This window comes from Musa acuminata, chromosome BXJ2-11 (assembly GCF_036884655.1).
Source record: "Musa acuminata AAA Group cultivar baxijiao chromosome BXJ2-11, Cavendish_Baxijiao_AAA, whole genome shotgun sequence".
In the NCBI taxonomy this organism is placed as follows: domain Eukaryota; kingdom Viridiplantae; phylum Streptophyta; class Magnoliopsida; order Zingiberales; family Musaceae; genus Musa; species Musa acuminata.
This window is the reverse complement of record NC_088348.1, coordinates 24,181,081-24,208,892: the sequence shown is the minus strand read 5'-3', so window position 1 is coordinate 24,208,892 and position 27,812 is coordinate 24,181,081. Positions and strand designations below refer to the sequence as shown.

At 34.8% G+C, this 27,812-nt stretch overlaps 1 protein-coding gene across 1 annotated transcript; it reads right to left on the bottom strand.

Annotated features, from left to right (window-relative positions):
- Positions 1-554: 554 nt before the first annotated feature.
- LOC135627394 (F-box protein At2g39490-like) lies at positions 555-3,715 on the bottom strand. The gene is made up of 3 exons (XM_065133478.1): positions 2,571-3,715; positions 2,306-2,470; positions 555-2,221 (listed from the first exon to the last, which is right to left on the bottom strand). Exons 1-3 carry the CDS (start codon positions 3,597-3,599, stop codon positions 1,847-1,849), a joined length of 1,569 nt encoding a protein of 522 aa, XP_064989550.1. The 5' UTR covers positions 3,600-3,715; the 3' UTR covers positions 555-1,846.
- Positions 3,716-27,812: the final 24,097 nt, after the last annotated feature.

Sequence of the window (27,812 nt, the reverse complement as noted above, 5' to 3'; positions counted from 1 at the left end):
AATCCATGCAACAGGTTATCACTGTGGTAACCAAGTATCTTGTAATGAATGGAAATATCTCAGGACGCATCCATGAAACAGTGTAGAACTATTTTAAGGGCAGAAAACACGAGTATTCGATAATGAACTGCTCCAGAGGCATCTTGATTGACAAACATCACAAGGCTCATTCTTTACCAGAATCCATTGGCAACAAGAAGAAGAAGCCATGATGTCTCAACTATTCATGGTGAAAGACAAATCTTTTTCCATCATATAACTCTGTATAAAATAATATCTCTAGTTAAATAAAAAACATTGTTTTTAATAAAATCTAAGACTATCCCTTATTGGATCATTAATAATAATCGATTTACCTTGTTCAACCACAAACATTAACAATGTCAACTGACTCTATTAGATAGCATGTGTGCTTGCAGTTCATGTGCATAGTGAACAAGATCATAGTAAACTTTAATGCTCATTTATCAGACAAAAGTGTGTCTGATATGCTGAGATATAAATAAGAAATAAAAGGAAACAATTATAGCACCAGATAGGCAAATTGTGCCAAGTAAGCAAAATATCCATTGCATATAAAGATGAACATAGTTTAATTTAATTACAGCAATGAGAAAAGGATATCGGAAACAAAAGAAAACAGATTTTTTTGCAAATGACAAGTGGTTGGGACAGTATATGATCCCACGATCTTGCTATCAACACTCAAAGTGTTCACACATCCTCGAAAAGAAAACTGATTGCTGAATCCGAAACAGCCATACATGGTTTAGGTGGCCTATACAGAGTACACCATAATGGTATCAAGAAGCGCCAGCACCAAGTTAGTTTGTCGAGACCATCTATGTAAAAGCATACAATTGTAGTCTTTACAATGAATAATAATAAGGAATAGAATGAGACTTACAAAAGCATAAACTTAGTGTCATCCTCAGATTCAAGCAGTAAAACAAAAAAAGACAAAAGATCCAATTTCACATACCAGGCCATTGTTCAAACTTGCATTCAGTGATTTGGCTTTCCAAGTTGTACAATAATAACAAAAGGTAACCAAAATGAGAGAACTGTTGCAAGAGGAAAACACTCTATAACGAAGAAAATATGGATTTTCCACCGGCAAGGTGACAGAATGCTTGAAATTCAAAGAATGGTGCACCAATGTAAAATAAACTCTTAAAATGATGCACCAAGAGAAACTAATGCAGAAAAGATCTTGACACAAAAGAAAAGACAAGAAACGAAAAGAAAAAGGTAGCAGAAGTGCACATCTAAATTCTAGAGTACAATTGCCAGAGTGTCACCAAATTGTCAAGTGTTACACATCTACGGTATAAACTTCATTTGATTTTTATTGTTCTAAAATCAGCTCAAAGATAACACAGATTTGCATTGACATCCAAGATCATCTCCAGCAGTAGATAACATCAGATTCATGGTTTTTATGAACAATGATCTCTTTGACGAAACTTACCCATTAGCAAAGCAGCATGTATCAAGCAGGTGCAGAAATAATCTTTCTTTGAAACAGTGCAAACATTTGGTTAGCGAAAGCCAAACTTGAATATCTACAAAGAACAGAAGTCTAAATCCCCATGACAGAAAAACAAAAGGGTCATAATTTAATTATCTCTTTATAGACATCAGTCCAACAATAATGATTAGATTTTTTTTTGACATAATCAAGAAGAACTCGGAACCTTTATAGAAATGAGCCTTTGATAATTTCACTATCATTAACTTTACAACTACAAGAACATATTGTTTCATTGAGTATAATGGATGTATATAGGAGAAACTGGCCAGGAATTTTCCTGATTCAACCTATTACAACTCTCCTCGCGGTGAGTTAGACTTTAGAATAGACTTCCCAGTGAGTAGGGATGAGCTTGTTATCATCACGATCACTCAAAATTATCTGTGCATTCACCGATGCCTTTGTAAAGAGTGATAGTTGTGACTGAAGAAAATGTAAGGAATCACGGCAACCATCCACTGTGTTAATATATTCCTCTACCATAAAATCCTTGGAAGTGATCACCATTAAAGGCTCAAGAACACCAGCCTTTCCCAATAAAAATCTCACCAACTGCATCTCATTTCTGTGCCCGTTGAAGTTATTAATTTTTATTATTTTTAGGTACTCAAAATCAACCTCCGGAGGTTCCTCCTTTGGAACCATAAGGTAGTTCTCCACATAAGGGTCATTCATTGTGGTTGGAAGCTGCAAGAGTACACACCAATGAATTAAGAATTGGATTGAAAGATAAAAGTCCTGCCAGTTTACGTCTAAATTTGATGAACTAACCTCTATGAACAGTTTCTCCAATCTAGGACAATTGCACATCCTAAAGAAGGTATATATGTTCGTTAGATTGTCAACAGTCATCATACCCATCAGCAGCTGCAGCTCTCTCAAGTTTCTAAAGTTGTTGCATTCTCTGGTTGCACTCCCACCTTCGATCGCGACGTACTAGGACGAAGAAAGAGGAAAAGATTCCACGTCAACTACCAAAACTCTCACTAGAAACACAAATTCCATATCAATTCTCCCAGGAATGCATATCGATTACCTGAAGCGAAAGACTACAAAGGGTCAAGACCTTGATGTTGGATAGCCCGCCAAGGGTCTTCACCCAATTGCTTGGTGGGAGGCACGATGGAGGGCCGCCCGAGCTCATGCACACCTCCTCCAATCTCTTGGGGCTGTCAAAGGAGTAGCTCGTGAGGTAATTTCCGCTGTACCTGAAGCACCGGAGATCCGGCGCTGAGACCGCGACCTCCATAGCTCTTGGACAGTCGACGATCGTAAGGCTGGTGAGCCGACTGTTGGCAGTGATCACGATCCGACGGAGCTTACGGCAGAGCCGGAGATCAAGCGACCGGAGGAGAGTGCAGGCAGCAACGACCCTCCTCAGGGCCGCGTCGGTGACGTGCGCCGCATGGAGGTCGAGAACCTCAAGGTAGGAGAGCCGCTTGATGTTCGCGCTGGGACTCCAGAGGCGGAGCCCGGAAAGGGCGAGCCGGGTGAGATTGGAGCACTCGCAGACGGAGTGGAAGAAGACGGAGGAGACGGCAGCGCGTTCCTGTCTCCGGAGACGCCGGCCGGGGCGGGCGGAGGTGCCGGCGAGGGACGAAGGCGAGACGACGAGGCGGAGGTCCTCGACGCTGCAGGAGGCGGCGTACTCGATCCAGCGCTTGATGTCGGCGTCGTATCGGCGGCCGGGGGGGAGGGCGACGAAGAGGGTATCGATCCGGCGCCCGCGGCCGCGCGCGGAGAGGAACCGGTCGACGCCCGCGACAAAGTCATCGGCGGAGGCGGCGACGGTGTAGGGGGAGAGGTCGAGGACGGCGGGGTGGGGCCAGCGGTGGCGCCAGAGGCTGCGCCACCGGGAGGAGAGGACGCCGGTGCGTATGGCGTCCTGGAGGGGAAGTTGGGCGAGGATGTGGAGGCGGATGATGTCAGGGAGCTCGGTGAGGCGGTCGTCGCCGTCCTTGTCAATGATATCGCCGCTGCTGCCGGAGGAGGAGGAGGAGAAGGAGGAGGAGGGAGGGGAAAGGGAGAGGTCGGCGGCCCAGCGGGCCTTCTTCGTCTTCCTCATGATGCCTCGCAGAGAGGGCAAAGCTTGCGCGTCTCTTTGCCCTTCTTGGCTTTATGGACGGAAGAGGCGGAGATGGGGCTTAACCATTTAATTAAGTTAATGCGGTAAGGAAGGGAATAAAACTGAGCGGAGGAGACGGTAGTGGTGGTGACGCCGTGGTGGTGTCGGGAATAGGAGGGATTTAGGGAGGGTTTTATTTTTCCTATTATTTTATTATTTTTAGGGGGAAAAGATTAAAAAAAAAAGTAGGGATCAAACTCTCGCCGAAGGATTCACCCCTGGACATCGTCAGGGATGATGTGGATGATAACGTCCTCACTAACGTTGGACCAGTGGACCCCACGTCTGACAACAGCCCGGATGATTTCCTCGGCTGATTTGCCCCCACCCGAGGGAGAACGTGGTAGAGTTTGAGCCATCTAACCAGTCGAACGCTATTTTAAGATCAGCAATGTGTGGGACCCACGTCGTGAGACGCCATACGTGGAGGTAAACAATCGATAGGATTTAGGGGCGGCTTCATCTCGATTTCATCATCACTTGTTTCCCGAGTAGGATATATGGTACCGGTCCAGCCGAAGATGATTTATTCCCACACCGAGGAACCAACAGTCTGGTTTCATTCAACGAACGTGTCGGCATTCGAATCGATTTCTTCGAGTCGTTTTGGTCCGTTGAACCGCGCGTCACTCTGAGTCGGGGCATGTGGCGTGTATATGAATTCCTTTAGTATATCTGACAAAGATTATGTTCCTGCCTCAATACGAATAATTCATGCATCATCAAAGTGATTTAAGGCTCAATTTTGACGTCACCAAATTTGTTCTTATTCGCAATTTGGATGTATGCGACTATGTGGAAAAGATCAATCTTTAAAAAACGTTCGTGTAGCGATACGAATGTGAAAAGATATATTTTCACTGTCAGCAATTACTACGACTTCAATACTACTTCTAAATATTATATTATATAAAGAGTTTAGTAAGATAGACAAAATAGAAAGGCACGTGAGGATCTTAAAAGTATTGTAAAGTTAAAAATGATTGATGTAGTTGATCTTAAATTATTATAACGTTGGGATTTATCCTTGTTTTGTTTCACATATTACATGCCTAAGTTCTCATGTCACGACAAGACATATAATATTATGTAAACATGTCCGTCCATCGTTTATATTCATCTTTAGATTTCACTTTTTGAACATCTTTAAACATAGCTATAAAAATGAGTTGAATCTTAGCCTATTCGGATATATAAATATGATTTAAGGTGAATATGTTTATATTAAACTGAAAGGGCGGCCTTATTGTAGAATTTATTTTTCCTGGGTAAAAGTTACATTTCTGATTGCTTCCTGTCAAGATTGTCGTCTTTTCATTCATATATATATATATATATATATATATATATATATATATTCCTTAACATTTTGATATTTAAGATGTACCTCATATCTTTTTTTCAAAGAGAATTAAAAATGCTATAAGAAGTTTGGATGCTAACTCAAATAAACTCTAGGTATTCTGATTTCATAATAGATAAAATGTTAAATAATTCAATCTAAGTAGTGGGATAAGGTACCAAGCAAGAATTATTTATTATACGATAGAATCCTAATAAGATCCAAGGATTTTATCGTAGAAGAAAGAAAAGAAAAGAGGATGAGGATGATCACTTCGAGAAGATCGGTCTTCTTGATCACTTCGATAGGATCGGCCTCTTAGGGTTTGTCAACATACTAAATAATATTTCTTTGACTGTCGAAAAGAAATAGTTACATCCATATTTATAGAGTTCCACCTAGAGTCCACCAGGACTTGGACTCTTAATAAAAAATAAATATTAAATAAACCTCTATCCGACTCTTATCGAACTAAATAAACTCAACAAAACATTATTCAAAAGCTCAGAAAATAAATGGATACTAATAATTCCTCTCCCTTCAAATTAGTTTTATCCTCAAGGTTGAGCAGAATCAAACTCGGGGAGCTTCTCTTTTAACACTTCAGTCACATGGTATTTGCGGCGCATCATAACCCGTTGATCAAGTAAGTACGGTCTCCACTTCTTGATAGTATAAGCAATAAGTTGGTGTTTTGATGTAATATTCATTATAGTCTTCCGGAGAACCCTCTCCATGGCTAGTGGCAATTGTGACTTTACTTCCACGTCTTCCTTTTAGGATCATCTGCTTTTCTATTAATAAAAAACTTCATGATTAGTTTAGAAAATTTTCAAAAAATATTATCCAAGATTGATAGTCATTCTATTCCAAGCACCACTTCGAAATCTTTCAATGGTAATAAAAAGAAGTCCATAAGCAAAACTCCTGACCTTGTATAATCAATTTTTATCTTTGAACATTTGCTATCACAAGTTAAAATCCATCGATCAATGATCTTTACTTCGAATATGTCACAACCTTCAGTGGTAGGCTAATCGATTAGCAACCTTACTGTCCTTAAAATTATTAGTGCTACTAGTATCAATCAAAACTATAACATGTTGATGTTCTAGAGTTCCTCCAACTTTCATAGTTTGCGGGTTAGAGTAGCCAGCTAATGCATGCACTGTATGTATGATGTTAGGAACGAGCCAGCACTAAAAGCGAGGGGTGTGTAGTGGTAAAAACGTCGATTTTAAAATCTTTCATTTCGATTAAACCCGTTTCGGAAAGATCTTAACTTGAAAGCATAAGGGAGCGTAGTGAAAGCAGTAAGAATATAAAGCAGTTTGCAGTAAAGGTAAATTGCTCAAAAGGAAATGCAAATTGATTTTATAGTGGTTCAGTCGTCGTGACCTACATCCACTCCAGATTCCTCTTCACTCGAGGATACCGGCTTCCACTATCGATCTTCTTTCAATGGGTGAAGATCAACTAACCTTTTACACCCCTCTTCTTCTTTTCATGGGTTTAGCAGACAATCTTTTACAAGCACTCACTCCTCTCTAAATAGAATTCTAAACTTAGAATTAGAGGAGGGGATCTCTCAAGTGTTTACTATAGCATTTTTCTACTTTTAAATTCTCTATGGTTTTGTATGTTAACCACAGATGAGAGGGGTATTTATAGGCCTCAAGTAGATACAAACTTATAGCCTAAAAATGTCTCATCCTGGGTCCTTGGGTATTGGCGGTACCACCGCTTGTAGCATTGACACTGAGACTAACACTGGGCAGTACCACCGCTTGACACCCTGCCACTTGGTAGTACCACCGCCCAGTCTGGTGGTACCACTACCTGATAGTCTCTCGGAGACTGTTTCTGGGCGGTACCACCACCTGACACAATCTTGGAGACTGTGTTTGGGCGGTACCACTGCCTGACACAGTCCCAAAGACCATGCCATGATGGTTCCACCTGTTGGGTCATTATTTGAGCCTTTCACTTAGCCTAACATAGTCCAAACTTAGGCCCAAATAATCCTTAATTGAGTTGACCCAATTCCAACCTAATTATATACCAACTACGAATTTTAAGACATTTACTAAGTTAAATAAGTCTATAAGTCTAGGTTTCTTCCAGTGAGCTTCCGGCGATCTTCTAGCGAACTTCCGACTATCTCTCGGCAATGTTCCAACGGACTCCCAGCAAGCTCCCGGACTTCATGACGATCTTCTTGGCTAGTTCCGATAAGCTTCTTTGGTAAGCTCCTAGACTTCTCGATCAATTTCGATAGACCTTCTGATGAACTCTCGAACTCCCAATGAAATATCGTTCTTGACTTTGGGACTTCATTTTTCCTTATGCTTTGATCGTTATCGTAGTTAATCCTGCACACTTAAAAACTACTTCGATCTAGACAATTATTACAAAGCAAATCAAATGTTGTCTGGCATGTCATTGGTTCATCGGCGCTTCGTCCGAATCTTTGGAGCATCGTCCTTTCTTGTAGCCTATTGCCCAATCGGCCAGTTGATCTTCGTAACTCTGATTTTCTTAGCATAATTTTCGTTCTTCTTGGCCCGATGCTCGAACCCATGGCCCAAAGCCTTATGTCGATACGTTGACCGATCCTTTGGCTCGACATCCAATCTTCGGATATGTTTTTCTCCGACCCAACATTACTCTTTCTGCTTTAATTGCCTCTCCTTGATCGAAACTTTCTGCATCACTTAAAACACAGATCAAATCATAAACACTATCAATTAGTTTCATTATCAAAATCTAAGATGCAATAATCTTTCCTTTTTTATGATGACAACCAATTGATGATGGAATTAATCTTAACTCCCCTATTAATATGTCATATTGATAGAACTTTATAATTCATAGAATTATAAGTATTTCACTATTGCATGAATTATGAATATTGAAGGACTCAATTAATTATATCATTGCATGCAACATAAACTCATGCATAATCAAAATATCCAAGTACATAGTTCCATGCATGATTTTCATCATAACTTCTCCACCTTTGTTATCAACAAAAAAGGGAAGTGCAATTATCAAGTTTCAAATTATTACATTATAAATATAATCATAAGTTTTATCATCATGCAAGCAAGTAATTTTCTTTCTTCTCTTTTGAGAAGTGCAATGTTTTGCTTCCTTGGCAAAGCGCAAACTAGCAAAATTTTATATATTTTTACATGCAAGCTAGTAATAATTTTGAGTTTTGCAAGTTTATAAATTTTGCTAGATTAGCATGTTTCGCTTCTTGAGATAGGCAAGATAACACTTGTGCTTCTCTTGAGATTGCAAGCTAGCAATTCTTGGTGATGTTCAAGATAGCAAGTTCTATATCATGCAAGCTAGCAAAATTTTATATTATTTTAAAAATATAAGCTAACAATATTTGAGATATTCAAGAAAGCAACTTTTGCTTCTTGAAATATACAAGTTAGTAATGTTTACTTCTCTTTTGAGATGAGCAAGCTAGCATGTTTGTATATCTTCTTGAATTGTGCAAGCTAGTAAATCTTTCTCTTTTGATACGTGTATACTAGCAATTCTTTCTCCCCCTTTGTCATTGGCAAAAAGAGGGGAATAATAAAATAATAGTATAATTCATTTCCATTTATATCAATTTTTAAATTATGATAAAGATAATGTGTCATTCTTTATTGTGGTATCATTTCACAAAATGATAATTGTTGACTTTCACATCATTTCATCAAAAAAAAAATCATAGTATTGCATGCATCATTCCAAATCATAAATATTTCAAATCATGATGGTATCAAAATATCAATTATATTACACCCTATCATGCATGATCATAACTTCTCATTTGTATACATCAACATAATATCATGAGTATTTCATGCAAAATTTCATATCGTTACATAAAGAATATCAAGAAAAATTAATTGGATGATGAGATAAACACTTCATGAATACAATGAATTATACATAAAAATCATGAAAGATAAAATATCAAAAATCATGAAGGATTAAGTCATGAATACTAAATGACATGATTTATCTTGACAAATCTCCCTTTTAGTAAATAACAAAAAGAAACATGAGAATTTAAAAATAATATCTTGATTCATACAAAAATTTCAAGTATCAATATCGAGAATTCAATATCATGATATAGATAAAGACATTTCTATAGCAAAATGTGTCATAAGAGAACATATAAAGGATCTCGATTCATGTAGAATATCTCTCAATTCATTATGAATCATAAAAATTATAATTCCAAAAAATCATGATTCATTTGGATAGTAGATAACAAAAAGAAACATCAAGGATAAAAGATCTCGATTCATATAGGGTAAATCTCAAGTTATAAATATTGAGAAATCAAGATAAAAATCATGATTAGATAAAACTCATTTAAATTCAAATCAACAAATTATCAAAATCACTTTCAAGAGATACAAAATAGCATAAATAACTTTATCAATCTCTTAGTGAAAAATCAATAAGATAGAGAAAAAAAATTCAATAAAAATGCTTTCCTCTTTATTTCACACAAGCATACCTTTGTCTTTTATGCCAAATCAAAACATGCATCATATTTAAAATTGAAAAAGCAACTTTCATTATGGTAAAGATTGATAAGCCATAAATTATAAGAATCATCATGCATAATTTCGTAATATAAACTCATTAAGCATGATCATTAAACTTCTTAATATTTTTATTAAAATATCATTGAACATAAGGCATCTTTAATCAAAACCAAAAAGCAATAAGAAATCAACATGATTACACATTATTGCTTCTTAAAAACATACATAAGATTAATCTTATTAGGTGTACAAGCATTAGATTTATATCTAACATTTTATTATTTTTTATAAAACATATAATTGCCATTATCATTTTCAAAATTACTAGCATATTCCTAATTTTTTTACATTTTTATTACATTATTAAACTTATAATTTTTCAAGAAAAATTTATATATAATTTTTCTAAACTAAATTAAAATAACTCATGAAAAGTATCAAGTAATTTCAAAGTAAACTAAGGGGATTTTGATTACCTTGTCATCGAAAGTCGTTAAGGCATAGTTTGTCATCTTGCCTTTGTTGGTTTGCATCTTCGGATGAGCTCGATTCGTCTTAATGTACTTCCTTTATCTTGCGTTCATAATAAGTAGTTGCGTTCTTTTTATGTTTATTTTTGTTCATTGATTCTTATTTTAAAAACTTTTTAAGCTTTATTATGAGAAGTTCAAGTTCATCACTTGAGCTTTCGCTCGAGTGGTCTTCTTTTGTTTTAAGTGTAAAATCCTTCATATTCTTTGGAAGGTTGTTTTTAAGTTTGTTATATATCACATAAGTCATTTCGTAGGTCATCAAAGACCCAATAAGTTATTCGAGAAGAAAGGTATTTATATCCTTAGCCTCTTGAATAACCATTACTTTAGGATCCTAATTTTTAGAAAAGGATCGTAAAACTTTATTCACAAGTTCAAGATTCGAAAAACTTTTATCAAGAGTTTTTAGACTATTGACGACATATGTAAAATGACTATACATGTCTCCAATAGTCTCACTTGGTTCCACATAAAATAATTCAAAATCACGCATCAAAATATTTATTTTAAAGTTTTTAACTCTATTAGTGCCGTTGAGTGTGATTTTGAGTGTGTGCCAAATGTCAAAAGTCGTTTCACAAGTAGAAACCCATTTGAATCTATTTTTGTCTAAGGCGCAAAATAGAACATTCATAGCTCTAGCATTTAAAGAAAAAAATTTTCTTTTCCAAATCATTCCATTCGTTCATTGGAGTATAAGACTTTTCAAAACTGTTTTCCACAATACTCCATAAATTTAAATCCAAAGATAGCAAGAAAACTCTCATACAAGTTTTCTAATAAGTGCAGTCTGTCTTATTGAACATAAGAGGACGAATGATTGAAAATCTCTCTTAAAAGTTGAAAAGAGTCATTTCTCTTGGGTGTTAAATCAAATGGAAAATAGCGTGGCTCGATACTAAGAGGGGGGGGGGGGGGGGGGGAATTAGTGCAGTAGTAAAAACGTCGATTCTAAAATCTTTCGTTTCGATTAAATCTATTTTGAAAAGATATTAACTTGAAAGTATAAGGGAGTATAGTGAAAGCAATAAGAAGGTAAAGCAGTTTGCAGTAAAAGTAAATTGTACAAAAGGAAATGCAAACCAATTTTATAGTGGTTCGATCGACGTGACCTACATTCACTCCTGATTCCTCTTCACTCGAGGCCACCGGCTTCTACTATCAATCTTCTTTCAACGGACGAAGATTAACTACCCTTTTACACCCCTCTTCTGCTTTTTATAGGTTTAGGAGATAACCTTTTACAAGCTCTCACTCCTCTCTAAATAGAATTCTAAACTTAGAATTAGAGGAGGGGATCTCTCAAGTGTTTACTACAGTATTTTTCCACTTTTAAATTCTCTGTGCTTTTGTATGTTAACCACGGATGAGAGGAGTATTTATAGGCCTCAAGTGGATACAAACTTGGGGCATAAAAATGTCTCATCCCGGGTCCTCCAAGTACTAGCGGTACCACCGCTTGCAGCATTAACACTAACACTAACATGGGCGGTACCACTACTTGACACCCTGCCACTAGGCAGTTCCACCGCTCAGTCTAATGGTACCACCGCTTGACAATCTCTCGGAGACTGTGTTTGGGCTGTACCACCGCTTGATATAATCTCGGAGACTGTGCCATGACGATTCCACTTGTTGAGTCACTATTTAAGCCTTTTGCTTGGCCCAACACATACCAAACATAGGCCCAAATAACCCTTAATTGAGTTGATCAAATTCTAACCCAATTATGTACTAACTATGAATTTTAAGACATTCACTAAGCTAAATAAGTCCATAAGTCTAGGTTTCTTCCAACGATCTTCTAATGAACTTCCGACGATCTCTCGGCAATCTTCCAACGGACTCCCGGCAAGCTCCTGGATTTCACAATGATCTTTTTGGCGAGTTCCGATGAGATTCATTAGCAAGCTCCTAGACTTCTCGGTCAATTCCGGTAGACCTTCCGATAAACTCTCGAACTCCCAACGAATCTTGTTCTTGACTCCAGGACTTCATTTTGCTTTAAGCCTTGATTGCTATCGTAGTTATCCTGCATACATAAAACCTACTTTGATCTAGATAATTATTACAAAGTAAATCAAATGTTATCCGGCATGTCATTGGTTCATCGGTGCTTCGTCCGAATCTTTGGCACATCGTCCTATCTTGCGACCTATTGCCCAATCAGCCAATTAATCTATGCAACTCCGATTTCCTTAGTGTAATTTTCACTCTTCTTGGCCCGATGCCAGAACCCATAGCCTGAAGCCTTCTACCGATATGTCGACCAATCCTTCGGTTCGACATCCAATCTTCGGACAAGTTTTTCTCTGTCCCAACATGATTCTTCATTATTTTAATTATCTCTCCCAGACCGAACCTTCCTGCATCACTCAAAACGCAGATCAAATCATAAATACTATTAATTGATTTCATCATCAAAATCTAAGATTCAATAATCTCCCATTTTTAATGATGACAACTAATTAATGATGGAATTAACTTTAACTCCTCCTATCAATGCCATATTGATAGAACTTTATAATTCATAGAATTATAAGTATTTCACCATTGCAGGCATCATGAATATTTAAGGACTCAATTAATCATATCATTGCATGCAACATAAACTCATGCATAATCAAAATATCCAAGTATATAATTCCATATATGATTATCATCATAACTTCTCCCCCTTTGTCATCAACAAAAAAAAAGTGCAACTATCAAGTTTCAAATCATTGCATTATAAATATAATTTCAAGTTTTATCATCATGCAAGTAAGTAATTTTATTTCTTCTCTTTTGAGAAGTGCAATATTTTGTTTCCTTAGCAAAGCGCAAGCTAGTAAAATTTTACATCATTTTACATGCGAGCTAGCAATAATTTTGAGTTTTGCAAGTTTGTAAATTTTGCTAGATTAGTATGTTTCGTTTCTTGATATAGTCAAGATAGCACTTCTACTTCTCTTGAGATTGCAAGCTAGCAATTCTTGGTAATGTTCAAGATAGCAAGTTCTATATCAAGCAAGCTAGCAAATTTTTTATATTATTTAAAAAAATATAAGTTAGCAATATTTTAAAAAATATAAGCTAACAAGATAGCATGTTTTTATATCTTCTTGAATTATGCCAGCTAGTAAACCTTTCTATTTTGAGATGTGCACACTAGCAACTTTTTCTCCCCGTTTGTCATTGGCAAAAAGAGGGGAATAATAAAACAATGGTGCAATTCATTTCCCTTTATATCAATTTTCAAAATTTGACAAAGATAATGTGTTATTCTTTATTACAAAATGGTATTATTTCAGAAAATAATAATTATTTATTTTCACATCATTTCATAAAAAAAATCAAAGTATTACATGTATCATTCCAAATCACAAGTATTTCAAATCATGATGGTCTCAAAATGTTAAATTATATTACACCCTACCATACATGATCATAATTTCTCATTTGTATGCATCAACATAATATCATTAGTATTTCGTGCATATTCATATCATCACATAAAGAATATAAAAAAAAATTAATTGGGTGATGAGATAAATACTTCATGAATGTAAGGAATTGTACATAAAAATTATGAAAGATAAAATATCAAAGATAATGAAGATTAAGTTATGAATACTAAATGACATGATTTATATTCACAAATCTCCGTTTTAGTAAATAACAAAAAGAAACATGAGAGTTTAAAAATAAGATCTTGATTCATAGAATTCAAGATCAATATCGAGAATTCAAGATCATGATATAGATAATGACATTTCTATAGCAAAATGTGTCATGAGAGAACACATATAGGATCTCGATTCATGTAGAATATCTCTCAATTCATTATGAATCATAAAAATTATAATTCCAAAAAATCCTGATTCATTTGGATAGTAGATAGCAAAAAGAAACATTGAGGATAAAAGATCTCGATTCATATAGGGTAAATCTAAAGTTATAAATATTGAGGAGTCAATATAAAAATTATGGTTAGATGAAGCTCATTCAAATTCAAATGAACAAATCATTAAAATCACTTTCAAGAGATTCAAAATGGCATAAATAACTTTATCAATCTCTTAGTGAAAAATTGATAAGATAGAGAAAATTTTTTTTTTAAGAAAAATGCTTTCCTCTTTATTTCACACAAGCATGCCTTTGTTTTTTATGCCAAATCAAAATATGCATCATATTTAAAATCGAAAAAATAACTTTCATTACGGCAAAGATGGATAAGCCATAATTTACAAGAATCATCATATATAATTTTAAAATATAAACTCACTAAGCATGATCATTAAACCTCCTAATATTTTCATTAAAATATCAAGCATGGTTTCATTGAACATAAAGCATCTTCAATCAACATCGAAAAGCAATACAGAAATCAACATGATTACACATTATTGCTTCTTAAAAACATACAAAAGATTAATCTTATTAGGTGTACAAGCATTAGATTTATATCTAACATTTTATGGTTTTTCATAAAACATGCAAATGTCATTATCAATTTCAAAATTACTAGCATGTTCCCATTTTTTTTTTTGTATTTTCATTACATCATTAAACATGTAATTTTTCAAGAAAAATTTATATATAATTTTTCTAAACTATATTAAAAATAACTCATGAAAAGCATCAAATAATTTGAAAGTAAACTAAGGGGATTTTGATTACCTTATCATCGAAAGCCATTAAGACGTAGTTTGCTATCTCGCCTTTGTTGGTTTGCTCCTCATCTTCGGATGAGCTTGATTCATCCCAGAGTACTTCGATTATCTTGTATTTATAGCAAGTAGATGCATTCTTTTTAATTTTTTTTTGTTCTTTGATTCTTATTTTAAGAACTTTTTAAGCTTTATTGTGAGAAGTTAAAGTTCATCATCACTTGAGCTTTCACTCGAGTGGTCTTCTTTTATTCTAAGTGCAAAATCCTTCCTATTCTTTGGAAAGTTGTTCTCAAGTTCTTGATATACCACATAAGTCATTTCGTAGGTCATCAAAGACCCAATAAGTTCTTTGAGAAGAAAAGCATTTAAATCCTTAGCCTCTTGAATGGCCGTTACTTTAGGATCTCAATTTTTAGAAAGAGATCATAAAATTTTATTCACAAGTTCAAAATTCGAAAGCCTTTTATCAAGAGTTTTTAGATTATTGACGACATCCGTAAAACGGGCGTACATGTCTCTAATAGTCTTGCTTGGTTCTATATGAAATAATTCAAAATCACACATCAAATTATTTATTTTAGAGTCTTTAACTCTATTAGTGCCTTCGTATGTGATTTTGAGTGTGTGCTAAATGTCAAAAGTCGTTTCACAAGTAGAAACCCGATTGAATTCATTTTTGTTTAAGGTGCAAAATAGAGCATTCATAGCTCTAGCATTTAAAGAAAAATTTTTCTTCTCCAAATCATTCCATTCATTCATTGGAGTAGAAGACTTTTCAAAATTATTTTCCATAATACTCCATAAATTTAAATCTAAATATAGCAAGAAAACTCTTATACTAGTTTTCCAATAAGTGTAGTCCGTCCCATTGAACGTGGGAGGATGAATGATTGAAAATATCTCTTAAAAGCCGAAAAGAGCTATTTCTCTTAGGTGTTAAACCAAACAAGAAATAATGAGGCTTTGAAACCAACTGTTAGGAATGAGTCGACACTAAGAGAGGTGGGGGGGGGGCAGGTGGGGTTGGCAGGGGGGGGCGAATTAGTTCAACAGTAAAAACATCGATTCTAAAATCTTTCGTTTCGATTAAACCCATTTCGGAAAGATATTAACTTGAAAACATAAGAGAGCATAGTGAAAGCAATAAGAAGGTAAAGCGGTTTGCAGTAAAGGTAAATTGCTTAAAAGGAAATGTAAACTGATTTTATAGTAGTTCGGTCATCGTGACCTACATTTACTCTCGATTCCTCTTCACTCGAGGCCATCGGCTTCCACTACCGATCTTCTTTCAACAGACAAAAATTAACTACCCTTTTACACACCTCTTCTGCTTTTCATAGGTTTAGGAGACAACCTTTTACAAGTACTCACTCCTCTCTAAATAGAATTTTAAACTTAGAATTAGAGAAGGGGATCTCTCAAGTATTTACTATAGCGTTTTCCCATTTTTAAATTCTCTGTGCTTTTATATGTTAACCACGGATGAGAGAAGTATTTATAGGCTTCAAGTGGATACAAACTTGGAGCATAAAAATGTCTCATCCTGGGTCATTCAAGTACTGGCGGTACCACCGCCTGTAGCACTAACATTGACATTGACACTAGGCGGTACCATCGCCTGACACCCTACCACTGGGTAATACCACCGCTCAGTCTGGCGGTACCATTGCTTGACAATCTCTTAAAGACTGTGTCTGTGTGGTACCACCACCTTACATAGTTTCGAAGATTGTGCCACGATGGTTCCATCTGTTGGGTCATTGTTTGAGCCTTTCACTCAACCCAACATAGTCTAAACTTGGGCTCAAATGACCCTTAATTGAGTTGGCCCAATTCCAACCCAATTATATACTAACTATGAATTTTAAGACATTCACTAAGCTAAATAAGTTCGTAAGTCTAGGTTTCTTCCAACGTTCTTCCAACAAACTTCCAACGATCTCTCGGCAATATTCCAACGGACTCCCGGCAAGCTCTTGGTCTTTACGACGATCTTCTTGACGAGTTCTGATGAGCTTCTTTGGCAAACTCCTAAACTTCTTGATCAATTCCGGTAGACCTTTTGATGAACTCTCGAACTCCTAACGAAATCTCGTTCTTGACTCTGGGACTTCATTTTGCTTTATGCCTTGATCGTTATTGTAGTTAATCCTACACACTTAAAATCTACTTCGATCTAGACAGTTATTACAAAGCAAAATAAATATTGTACGGTATGTCATTGGTTCATCGGTGCTTTGTCCAAATCATTGGCGCATCATCCTCTCTTGCAGCCTATTGTCCAATCGGCCAGTTGATCTTCATAACTCTGATTTCCTTGGCATAATTTTCTCTCTTCTTGGCTCGAAGCCTTCTACCGATACATCGACTGATCCTTCGGCTCGATATCCAATCTTCGGATATGTTTTTCTCCGATCCAACATTATTCTTCCTGCTTTTAATTATCTCTCCCAGATCGAAGCTTCTTGCATTACTCAAAATGTAGATCAAATCATAAACACTATTAGTTGGTTTCATTATCAAAATTTAAGATGCAACAATCTTTCCTTTTTTATGATGATAACCAATTGATGACGGAGTTAACCTTAACTCCCCCAATCAATATGTCATATTGAGAGAACTCTATAATTCATAGAATTTTAAGTATTTCACCATTGCATGCATCATGAATATTGAAGGACTCAATTAATCATATCATTGCATGCAACATAAACTCATGCATAATTAAAATATCCAAGTACATAATTCCATGCACGATTGTCATCAAAAGTTCTCCCCCTTTGTCATCAGTAAAAAGGATAAGTGCAACTATCAAGTTTCAAATTATTACATTATAAATATAATCTTAAGTTTTATCATCATGTAAGCAAGTAATTTTCTTTCTTTCTCTTTTGAGAAGTACAATGTTTTGCATTCTTGGCAAAGCGTGTTGAATCTCGGACTTTGATGATGAAACTAATTGATAAGTGTTTATTATTTGATTTGCATTTTGAGTGACGTAGGAAGCTTCGATCAGGATGAGACAATTAAAGTAGGAAGAATCATGTTGGGCTGGTGAAAAACATGTCAAAAGATTGGACGTCGAGCTGAAGGATCAGTTGACGTATCGACAAAAGGCTTCGGGCCATGGATTCAGGCATCGGGCCAAGAAGAGCGGATATTGCGCCAAGGAAATCGGAGTTACGGAGGTTAACTGGCCAATTGGGCAATAGGCCACAAGAGAGTATGATGTGTCGAAGAATCGGATGAAGCATCGATAGACCAATGACATGCCAGAGAACTTGATTCATGCTTAGTAATAATTGTCTAGATCAAAGTGTGTTTTATATGTGCAGGATTAACTACGATATTTCATTGGGAGTTCGAGAGTTCATCGAAAGTTCGGAGTCAAGAACATGATTTCGTTGGGAGTTCGAGAGTTCGTCGAAAGTTCGGACGTTAATCGGAAGTTTTGCAGGAATTGACTGAGAAATCTAGGAGCTTGCTAGAGAAGCTCATCCAAACTCGCTAAGAAGATCATCGTGAAGTCCAGGAGTTTGTCGGGAGTCCGATGGAACATTGCCGAGAGATCGTCGGAAGTTCGCCGAAAGCTCACCTGAAGAAACCTAGACTTACGAACTTTGTTTAGCTTAGTAAATATCTTAAAATTTATAGTTAATACATAATTAGGATTAGAATTAGGCCAACCAAATTAGGGGATAGTTGGGCCAAGTTTGGGCTGTGTTGGGCCAAGAAAAAGGCTCAAATAGTGACGAAACAGGTGAAACTGCCATGGCACAGTCTCCAAGACTGTGTCAGGCAGTGGTACCATCCAGATTCAATCTTCGAGACAGTCTGCGTGGTGGTACCGGCAGTCTGGGCGGTGGTACCACCCAATGCAAGTGGTATCGCCCGTACCCTAAAATTTCGGGGGTTTGAATTTTGGGCTCCAAATTTGAATCCATTTGGGGCCTATAAATACCCCAGCTATTCTTGTATGGAGAAGCAAGAAATATTAAGTAAACTTTATGACTCTAAAGTTGTAAACTTTAAAAAGTTTAGTTCTCTACTCCCAAAGCTTAGAGAGAGTTCTAAGGGAGGTGTGAGAGGAATACCTTATAAAAGAGGGTTGTAAAAGGTTATCTCCTAAACCTATGAAAAGGAGAAGTGGGGTGTAAAAGGTGGTTGGTCTTCGCCTATTGAAGGAAGACCGATAGTGGATGCCGGTAGCCTCGACGGAAGAAGAATCGACGGAGTGGATGTAGGTCACGATGACCGAACCACTATAAAAATCTGGTTTGTGTTTCTCTTGAGCAATTTACTTTAACTGCAAACCACTTTACTTACTTTACATCAACTATGCTATTCTATGCACTTTCAAAGTTATTACCTTTACAAAATTATTTTTCATCAGAAACAGATTTAATCCCAATGAAGTTTTGAACCGACGTAATTTTTATCGCTGCACTAATCACCCCCCCCCCCCCTCTTAGTGCTGACTATTTTCCTAAATTTTATATCATTTTACATGCAAGCTAGCAATAGATTAACATGTTTCACTTCTTGAGATAGGCAAGATAATACTTCTCTTCTCTTGAGATTGCAAACTAGCAATTCTTGGTGATATTCAATATAGCAAGTTTTATATTATGAAGTTGGCAAAATTTTATATTATTTTAAAAAATATAAGCTAGCAATATTTGAGATATTCAAAAAAAGTAACTTTTGCTTCTTCAAATATATAAGTTAGCAATATTTGCTTCTCTTTTGAGATGAGCAAGCTAGCATGTTTTTGCATCTTATTAAATTGTATAAGCTAGTAAATCTTTCTCTTTTGAGATGTGTACACTAGCAATTATTTCTTCAGCTTTGTCATTGGCAAAAAGAGGAGAATAATAAAATAATTATGCAATTCATTTCCCTTTATTTCAATTTTCAAATTATGACAAAGATAATGTGTCATTCTTTATTGCAATATGGTATCATTTCATAAAATGATAATTGTTAACTTTCACATCATTTTATAAAAAAAAATCATAGTATTGTATGCATCATTCCAAATCATAAGTATTTCAAATCATGATGGTATCAAAATGTCAAATTACATTACACCCTACTATGCATGATCATAACTTCTCATTTGCATGCATCAACATAATATCATAAGTATTTCATTCATAATTTCATATCATCACATGAAAAATATCAAGAAAAATTAATTGGGTGATGAGATAAATACTTTATGAATACAAGGAATTATACATAAAAATCATGAAGGATTAAGTCATGAATACTAAATAACATGATTTATCTTGACAAATCTCCATTTTAGCAAATAACAAAAAGAAACATGGGAATTTAAAAATAAGACCTTGATTCATAGAAAAATTTTAAGTATCAATATCGAGAATTTAATATTATGATATATATAAAGATATTTATATAGCAAAATGTGTTATAAGAGAACATATAAAGGATCTTGATTCATGTAGAATATCTCTCAATTCATTATGAATCATAAAAATTGTAATTCCAAAAAATTATGATTCATTTAGATGGTCGATAGCAAAAAAAAACATCGAGGATAAAAGATCTCGATTCATATAGGGTAAATCTCAAGCTATAAATATCGAGGAATCAAGATAAAAATCTTGGTTAGATGAAACTCATTCAAATTCAAATCAACAAATCATCAAAATCACTTTCAAGAGATTCAAAATGGCCTAAATAACTTTATCAATCTCTAAGAGAAAAATCGATAAGATAGAGAAAAAAAAATTTTCAAGAAAAATATTTTTCTCTTTATTTCACACAAGCATACATTTATTTTTTATGTCAAATCAAAACATGTATCATATTTAAAATCGAAAAAGCAACTTTCATTACGGCAAAAATCGATAAGCCATAAATTACAAGAATCATCATGTATAATTTTGAAATATAAACTCATTAAGCATGATCATTAAACATCTTAATATTTTTATTAAAATATCAAGTATGGTTTCATTAAACATAAGACATCTTCAATCAAAATCGAAAAGCAATATGAAATCAACATGATTACACATTAGTGCTTCTTAAAAACATATATAAGATTAATCTTATTAGGTGTACAAGCATTATATTTTTATATAATATTTTATTATTTTTTATAAAACATAAAATTATCATTATCATTTTCAAAATTACTAGCATGTTCCCTTTTTTTTTCATTTTCATTGCATCATTAATATGTAATTTTTAAGAAAAAATTATATATAATTTTTTTAATTTAAATTAAAAATAACTCATTAAAAGCATCAAGTAATTTCAAAGTAAACTAAGGGGATTTTGATTACCTTATCATCGAAAGCCATTAAGGCATAGTTTGCCATCTCGCCTTTGTTGGTTTGCTCCTCATCTTCGGATGAGCTCGATTCGTCCTAGAGTATTTCCTTTATCTTGCGTTCATAATAAGTAGTTGAATTCTTTATAAGTTTATTTTTGTTCTTTGATTCTTGTTTTAAGAACATTTTAAGCTTTATTGTGAGAAGTTCAAGTTCATCATCACTTGAGCTTTCGCTCAAGTGGTCTTCTTTTATTCTAAGTGCAAAATTCTTTTAATTCTTTAGAAAGTTGTTCTCAAGTTCGTCATGTACAACATAAGTCATTTCGCAGGTCATCAAAGACCTAATAAGTTCTTCGAGAAGAAAAGTATTTAAATCCTTGACCTCTTGAATGACCATTACTTTATGATCCCAATTTTTAGAAAGAGACCGTAAAACTTTATTCGAATAACTTTTATTAAGAGCTTTTAGACTATTGATGATAAAATGGTTGTACATGTCTCCAATAGTCTCGCTTGGTTCCACACGAAATAATTCAAAATCACGCATCAAAATATTTATTTTAGAGTTTTTAACTCTATTAGTGCCTTCGAGTGTGATTTTGAGTGTATGTCAAATGTCAAAAGTAATTTCACAAGTAGAAACCCGATTGAATTTATTTTTGTCTAAGGCGCAAAATAGAGCATTTATAGCTCTAGCTTTTAAAGAAAAAATTTTTTTCTCCAAATCATTCCATTCATTCATTAGAGTAGAAGATTTTTCAAAGCTGTTTTCCATAATACTCCATAAATTTAAATCCAAAGATAGCAAGAAAACTCTCATACGAGTTTTTCAATAAGTGTAGTCCATCCTATTAAATGTGGGAGGACGAACGATTGAAAATCCCTCTTGAAAGCCGAAAAGAGTCATTTCTCTTGGGTGTTAAACTAAACGAGAAATAACGTGGCTCTAATACCAACTGTTACGAATGAGTTGGCACTAAGAGGGCGGGGGTGTGAATTAGTATAGTAGTAAAAACGTCAATTCTAAAATCTTTCGTTTTGATTAAACCCGTTTCGAAAAGATATTAACTTAAAAGCATAAGGGAGCATAGTGAAAGCGATAAGAAAGTAAAGCAGTTTGCAGTAAAAGTAAATTGCTCAAAAGGAAATACAAACCGATTTTATAGTGGTTCGGTCATCATGACCTACATCCACTCCCGATTACTCTTCACTCGAGGCCACCGGCTTTCACTACTGATCTTTTTTCAATGGGCGAAGATCAACTATCCTTTTACACCCCTATTCTCCTTTTCACGTGTTTAGGAGATAAACTTTTACAAGCACTCACTCCTCTCTAAACAGAATTCTAAACTTAAAATTAGAGGAGGGGATCTCTAAAGTGTTTACTACAATGTTTTCCTACTTTTAAATTCTTTGTACTTTTGTATGTTAACCACAGATGAGAGAGATATTTATAGGCCTCAAGTGAATTCAAACTTTGAGCTTAAAAATGTCTCATCCTTGGTCCTCCGGATACTGGCAGTACCACCGCCTATAGCACTGACACTAACACTGACATTGGGACATACCACTGCTTAACAACCTGCCACTAGATAGTACCACCACTCAATCTGGTGATAGCACTGCTTGACAGTCTCTTGGAGACTATGTCTGGGCTGTACCACTACCTGACGCAATCTCGGAGACTGTGCCATAACGATTTCACTTGTTTGGTCACTATTTAAGCCTTTTACTTAGCCCAACATAGACCAAACTTGGGCCCAACCCAATTAAGTACTAACGACGAATTTTAAGACATTCACTAAGCTAAATAAGTTTGTAAGTCTAGGTTTCTTCCAGCGATCTTCTAGCGAACTTCCGACGATCTCTCGGCAACGTTCCAACAAACTCTCGGCAAGCTCCTGGACTTCACAAAGATCTTCTTGGTGAGTTCTGATGAGCTTCTTTGGCAAGTTCCTGGACTTCTCGGTCAATTCCGGTAGACCTTCCGACGAACTCTTGAACTCCCAATGAAATCTCGTTCTTAACTCCGGGACTTCATTTTGCTTTATGTCTTGATCACTATCGTAGTTAATCCTATATACTTAAAACCTACTTCGATCTAGACAATTATTACAAAGCAAATCAAATGTTGTCCGGCATATCATTGGTTCATCGAGGCTTCGTCCGAATTTTTGGCACATCGTCCTTTCTTGTGACCTATTGCCCAATCGACCAATTGATCTCTGCAACTCCGATTTTCTTGGTGTAATTTCTGCTCTTCTTGGCCCGATGCTCGAACCCATGGCCTGAAGCCTTTTGCCGATACGTCGACTGATCCTTCGGCACGACATCAAATCTTCGAACATGTTTTTCTCAAGCCCAACATGATTCTTCATGCTTTTAATTGTCTCTCCCTGATCGAAGCTTCCTGCATCGCTCAAAACACAGATCAAATCATAAATACTATCAATTGGTTTCATTATCAAAATATGAGATTTAGCAATCTTTCCTTTTTTATGATGATAACCAATTAATGACAGAGTTAACCTTAACTCCTCGTATTAATATGTCATATTGATAGAACTTGATAATTCATAGAATTATAAGTATTTCAGCATTGCATGCATCATGAATATTGAAGGACTCAATTAATCATATCATTGCATGCAACATAAACTTATGCATAATCAAAATATCCAAGTACATAATTCCATGCATGATTGTCATCGTAACTTCTCTCCCTTTGTCATCAACAAAAAGGAGAAGTGCAACTATCAAGTTTCAAATCATTGCATTATAAATATAATCTCAAGTTTTATCATCATGCAAGTAAGTAATTTTCTTTCTTCTCTTTTGAGAAGTGTAATGTTTTGCTTCCTTGGCAAAGCACAAGCTAGCAAAATTTTACATCATTTTACATGCAAGCTAGTAATAATTTTGAGTTTTGTAAGTTTGTAAATTTTGCTAGATTAGCATGTTTCGCTTCTTGATATAGGCAAGATAGCACTTCTACTTCTCTTGAGATTGTAAGCTAGCAATTCTTGGTGATGTTCAACATAGCAAGTTATGTATCATACAAGCTATCAAATTTTTATATTATTTTAAAAAATATAAACTAACAATATTTGAGATGTTCAAGAAAGTAACTTTTGCTTCCTGAAATATACAAGTTAGCAATCATTGCTTCTCTTTTGAGATAAGCAAGCTAGCATGTATTTGCATCTTCTTGAATTGTGCAAGCTGGTAAATATTTCTCTTTTGAGATGTGCAAACTTGTAATTCTTTCTCCCCCTTTGTCATTGTCAAAAAGAGGGGAATAATAAAACAATGGTGCAATTCATTTCCCTTTATATTAATTTTTAAATTATGACAAAGATAATGTATCATTCTTTATTGCAATATGGTATCATTTCATAAAATGATAATTATTGATTTTCACATCATTTCATCGAAAAAAAATCAAAGTATTGCATGTATCATTCCAAATCATAAGTATTTCAAATCATGATGCTATCAAAATATCAAATTATATTACACTCTACCATGCATAATCATAACTTCTCATTTGTATGCATCAACATAATATCATGAGTATATCATGTATAATTTTATATCATCACATGAAAAATATTAAGAAAGATATTTCTATAGCAAAATGTGTCATGAGAGAACACATAAAGGATCTTGATTCATGTAGAATATCTCTCAATTTATTATGATTCATAAAAATTATAATTTCAAAAAATAATGATTTATTTGGATAGTAGATAGCAAAAAGAAACATCGAGGATAAAAGATCTCGATTCATATAGGGTAAATCTCAAGTTATAAATATCGAGGAATCAAGATAAAAATCATGATTATATGAAACTCATTCAAATTCAAATCAACAAATCATCAAAATCACTTTTAAGAGATTCAAAATGACATAAATAACTTTATCAATCTCTTAGTGAAAAATCGATAAGATAGAGAAAAAGAAATTTTCAAGAAAAATGCTTTCCTTTTTATTTCACATAAGCATGCTTTTGTCTTTTATGCCAAATCAAAACATGTATCATATTTAAAATCGAAAAAAATAACTTTCATCATGGCAAAGATCGATAAGCCATAAATTACAAGAATCATCATGCATAATTTTGAAATATAAACTCATTAAGCATTATTATTAAACCTTTTTACATTTTCATTAAAATATCAAGCATGATTTCATTGAACATAAGACATCTTCAATCAAAATCGAAAAGCAATACAGAAATCAACATGATTATACATTATTGCTTCTTAAAAACATACATAAGATTAATCTTATTAGGTGTATAAGCATTAGATTTATATCTAACATTTTATTATTTTTCATAAAATATACAATTGTCATTATCAATTTCAAAATTACTAGCATGTTCCCAATTTTTTTTTTGCATTTTCATTACATCATTAACATGTAATTTTTTAAGCAAAATTTATATATAATTTTTCTAAACTAAATTAAAAATAACTCATGAAAATCATCAAATAATTTCAAAGTAAACTAAGAGGATTTTGATTACCTTATCATCGAAAGTCGTTAAGGCATAGTTTGTTATCTCGCCTTTGTTGGTTTGCTCCTCGTCTTCTGATGAAATCTATTTAACCAAGAGTACTTCCTTTATCTTGTGTTCATAGCTAGTAGTTGCGTTCTTTTTAAGTTTATTTTTGTTCTTTGATTCTTGGTTTTAAGTTCAAGTTCATCATCACTTGAGCTTTCACTCGACTGGTCTTCTTTTGTTCTAAGTGCAAAATCCTTCCTGTTCTTTGGAAGGTTGTTCTCAAGTTCTTTATGTACCACATAAGTCATTTCGTAGGTCATCAAAGATCCAATAAGTTCTTCGAGAAGAAAAGTATTTAAATCCTTGGCCTCTTGAATGGTCATTACTTTAGGATCCCAATTTTTAGAAAGAGATCGTAAAACTTTATTCACAAGTTCAAGATTCGAAAAACTTTTATCAAGAGCTTTTAGACTATTGATGATATCTGTAAAACGAGAGTACATGTCTCCAATAGTCTCGTTTGGTTCCATACGAAATAATTCAAAATTATGCATCAAATTATTTATTTTAGAGTCTGTAACTCTACTAGTGTCTTGTGTGTGATTTTGAGTGTGTGTCAAATGTCAAAAGTCGTTTCACAAGTAGAAATCCGATTGAATTCATTTTTGTCTAAGATACAAAATAATACATTCATAGCTTTAGCATTTAAAGAAAAAGTTTTCTTCTGCAAATCATTCTATTTATTCATTGGAGTAGAAGACTTTTTAAAGCTATTTTCTATAATACTCCATAAATTTAAATCCAAAGATAGCAAGAAAACTCTCATATGAGTTTTCCAATAAGTGTAGTTTGTTCCATTGAACGTGGGAGGACGAACGATTGAAAATCCTTCTTGAAAGTTGAAAAGAGTCATTTCTCTTAGGTGTTAAACCAAACGAGAAATAACGTGGCTTTGATATTAACTATTAGGAATGAGTCGGCAATAAGAGGGGGTGGGGGTGTGAATTAGTGCAACGGTAAAAATATCGATTCTAAAATCTTTCATTTCGATTAAACTTGTTTTGGAAAGATATTAACTTGAAAGCATAAGGGAGCGTAGTGAAAGCAATAAGAAGGTAAAGCAGTTTGCAGTAAAGGTAAATTGCTTAAAAGAAAATGTAAACCGATTTTATAGTGGTTCAGTCGTCGTGACCTACATCCACTCCTTATTCCCCTTCACTCGAGGCTTCCGGCTTTCACTACCGATCTTCTTTCAACGGGCGAAGATTAACTACTCTTTTAGACCCCTCTTATCCTTTTCACAGGTTTAGGAGACAACCTTTTACAAGCACTCACTCCTCTCTAAATAGAATTCTAAACTTAGAATTAGAGGATGAGATCTTTTAAGTGTTTACTATAGTGTTTTCTCACTTTTAAATTCTCTGTGCTTTTATATGTTAACCAGGTATGAGATGGGTATTTATAGGCCTTAAGTGGATTCAAACTTGGAGTTTAAAAATATCTCATCTCGGGTCCTCCAAGTACTTACGGCACCACTATCTATGCTGGGCGCTACCACCGCCTGCAACACTAACACTGACACAAATATTGAGCGGTACTACCGCCCAGTCTAGCGATACTACCACCTGATAGTCTCTCAGAGACTTTGTCTGGGTGGCACCACTGCCCAGACAAGCGGTACTACCGCTTGACATAGTCTCGAAGATTATGCCACGATGGTTCCACCTGTTAGGTAACTGTTTGGGCCTTTCACTTAGCCCAACATAGCTCAAACTTAGGCCCAAATGACCCCTAATTGAGTTTGCCCAATTCTAACCCAATTATCTACTAATTATGAATTTTAAGACATTTACTAAGCTAACTAAGTTTGTAAGTCTAGGTTTCTTCCCTCGAGCTTTCGGCGATCTTTCAGCAAACTTCCGACGATCTCTCGGCAATATTCCAGCGGACTCCTAGCAAGCTCCTAAACTTTACAAAGATCTTCTTAGCGAGTTCTGATGAGCTTCTTTGGCAAGCTCTTGGACTTCTCGGTAAATTCCGATAGACCTTCCGACGAACTCTCGAACTCTTAACGAAATCTCGTTCTTTACTCCGGGACTTTATTTTACTTTATGCCTTGATCGCTATCATAGTTAATCTTGTACACATAAAACCTACTTTGACCTAGACAATTATTATAAAGTAAATCAAATGTTATCCTGCATGTTATTGGTTCATCGGCACTTCGTCCGAATCTT

Bases quoted from the DNA above. Each gene is read 5' to 3' on its own strand.
- LOC135627394 (XM_065133478.1), bottom strand. From the start codon at position 3,599: ATGAGGAAGACGAAGAAGGCCCGCTGGGCCGCCGACCTCTCCCTTTCC. The intron at 2,471-2,570 runs GTAATCGATATG...TCTTCGTCCTAG, and splicing joins TTTGTAGTCTTTCGCTTCAG to TACGTCGCGATCGAAGGTGG. The intron at 2,222-2,305 runs GTTAGTTCATCA...GTACTCTTGCAG, and splicing joins TGGAGAAACTGTTCATAGAG to CTTCCAACCACAATGAATGA.